Source organism: Nerophis lumbriciformis, linkage group LG07 (genome assembly GCF_033978685.3).
Source record: "Nerophis lumbriciformis linkage group LG07, RoL_Nlum_v2.1, whole genome shotgun sequence".
Classification (NCBI taxonomy): domain Eukaryota; kingdom Metazoa; phylum Chordata; class Actinopteri; order Syngnathiformes; family Syngnathidae; genus Nerophis; species Nerophis lumbriciformis.
Genome location: NC_084554.2, coordinates 14,312,501 through 14,314,720, shown reverse-complemented (window position 1 = coordinate 14,314,720; position 2,220 = coordinate 14,312,501). Strand labels below are relative to the sequence as shown.

At 35.2% G+C, this 2,220-nt stretch overlaps 1 protein-coding gene across 1 annotated transcript in view; it reads left to right on the top strand.

Moving 5' to 3' along the window:
* The first annotated feature begins 814 nt into the window (after positions 1-814).
* hacd1 (3-hydroxyacyl-CoA dehydratase 1) overlaps positions 815-2,220 on the top strand; it is a 29,297-nt gene continuing 27,891 nt past the window's right edge. Inside the window, exon 1 of the mRNA XM_061964775.1 lies at positions 815-1,029. Coding sequence (XP_061820759.1) covers positions 911-1,029 — 119 coding nt within the window. The 5' untranslated portion in view covers positions 815-910. The remainder of the gene's footprint in view (positions 1,030-2,220) is intronic.

Below are 2,220 nucleotides of genomic sequence, written 5' to 3'. Positions count from 1 at the left end.
TCATTCACACAAAAGGGTTGTTTCTTTCTGTTGTTAATATTCTGGTTCCTACATTATATATCAATATATATCAATACAGTCTGCAAGGGATACAGTCCGTAAGCACACATGATTGTGCGTGCTGCTGGTCCACTAATAGTACTAACCTTTAACAGTTAATTGTACTCATTTTCATTAATTACTAGTTTCTATGTAACTGTTTTTATATTGTTTTACTTTCTTTTTCATTCAAGAAAATGTTTTTAATTTATTTATCTTATTTTATTTTATTAATTTAGAAAACAGGACCTTATCTTCACCATACCTGGTTGTCCAAATTAGGCATAATAATGTGTTAATTCCACGACTGTATATATCGGTATTGGTTGATATCGGTATCGGTTGATATTGGTATCGGTATTTAAAGAGTTGGACAATATTGGAATATAAGATATCGGCAAAAAGCCATTATCGGAGATCCCTAATATTAAAGGTACTTTTGCATTAATGACACATTTAATAGATAGATAGATAGATAGATAGATAGATAGATAGATAGATAGATAGATAGATAGATAGATAGTACTTTATTGATGTATTTTATTTTATTTTATTTATTGATTTATTATTTAATAACATGTTTATGTATTGTATTCCATTTATTTATTTAATGTTGACCCGTGCGGCCCTCAATAATATATGTATTTAATTCCAATTATAATTGATGACAGACACATTTAAATAATAATATTCGAGTACTCGACGTCTGACGTCACGCCACTAGGTTTTCTATGATGTGACGTGACGACGGGCCGTCATGCGCAGTGAGGTCCACCAGGCGGCAGCACACGACGACGAACGGCCCCCCTCCCTCCGGTCCCAGCTGTCCGCTCCATTCCTCCCGGCAGCCTCGCCCCCCTCCCCCGGCAGCATGGCGTCCATCGAGGAGGACGGCGCGGCGGAGGAGAAAGAAAACAACAACAAGAAGCGAACGAAAGGCGCCATGGCCACAGCGTGGCTCACCTTCTACAACATCGCCATGACCGCCGGGTACGTGCCGCCGTCCGCGCGCCCCCTGGGGGAGCAGTTCTCACTTCTTTTTTTTTTTTTAAGTCTGGCCTTTTAGGGGCAGCTGTCAAGTGTGTAAGTGCGTCAAAAGTCAAGTGTGCTCCTCGTGGCGCTAATGGCCAACTTATAAAAGTGTGTAGTTGTCAACATGTGAGTGTGCAAGGTGGGATAGTGTTGGGGGGTCAGGATTGTGTCCAAATAGGGCCGAGTGGGGGTGTCGAGGCCTAAGGATAAGTATAGCTCACACTAAACAGCACTGCTCAATGGACGCCACATTAATATTCATTCATATTTCTATTATTATAAAATTGTATTGTCAGTGTTTCTGTTACATCAGCTCTTTTATATTTACAAACATTTTCACGTTTTTGTTTTTTTACATATTTCACTCATGTTTTTTTACATTACAGGATTTTTTCTTTCATTATTTCTTAAGTATTACATTTATATTGACATCCTTTCGTAGAAAGTGCATTATAGTAGTTTTTTATTCATTAATTTCTTCAGAAAACAATCTAAAAATATTCTCCAGCTACACAATTTCAACAAAAAAAGCATCTCCATCCATCCATCCATTTTCTACCGCTTGTCCCGTTAGGGGTCACGGGGGGTGCTGGAGCCTACTCAGCTGCATTCTCCAATAAAATATAATCGTTTCTGGGAGAAAAAAAATGAGTAAATAAATAAACAAATATGTATGTGTGTATATATATATATATATATATATATATAAAAATAAACAAATATGTATGTGTGTATATATATCCATCCATCCATCCATCCATTTCCTACCGCTTGTCCCTTTTGGGGTCGTGGGGGGTGCCTATCTCAGCTGCATTCGGGCGGAAGGTGGGGTACACCCTGAACAAGTCGCCACCTCATCACAGGGCCAGCACAGTATATATAAATAAACAAATATGCATGTGTGTGTGTGTGTGTATATATATATATATATATATATATATATATATATATATATATATATACACATATATATATATATATATATATATGTATAAATAAATAAACAAATATGTATGTATATATATATTTATATATATATATACGTATATATACGTATATATATATATATATATGTATGTATAAATAAATAAACAAATATGTATGTATATATATATATATATATAAATAAACAAACAAATATGTATGTAT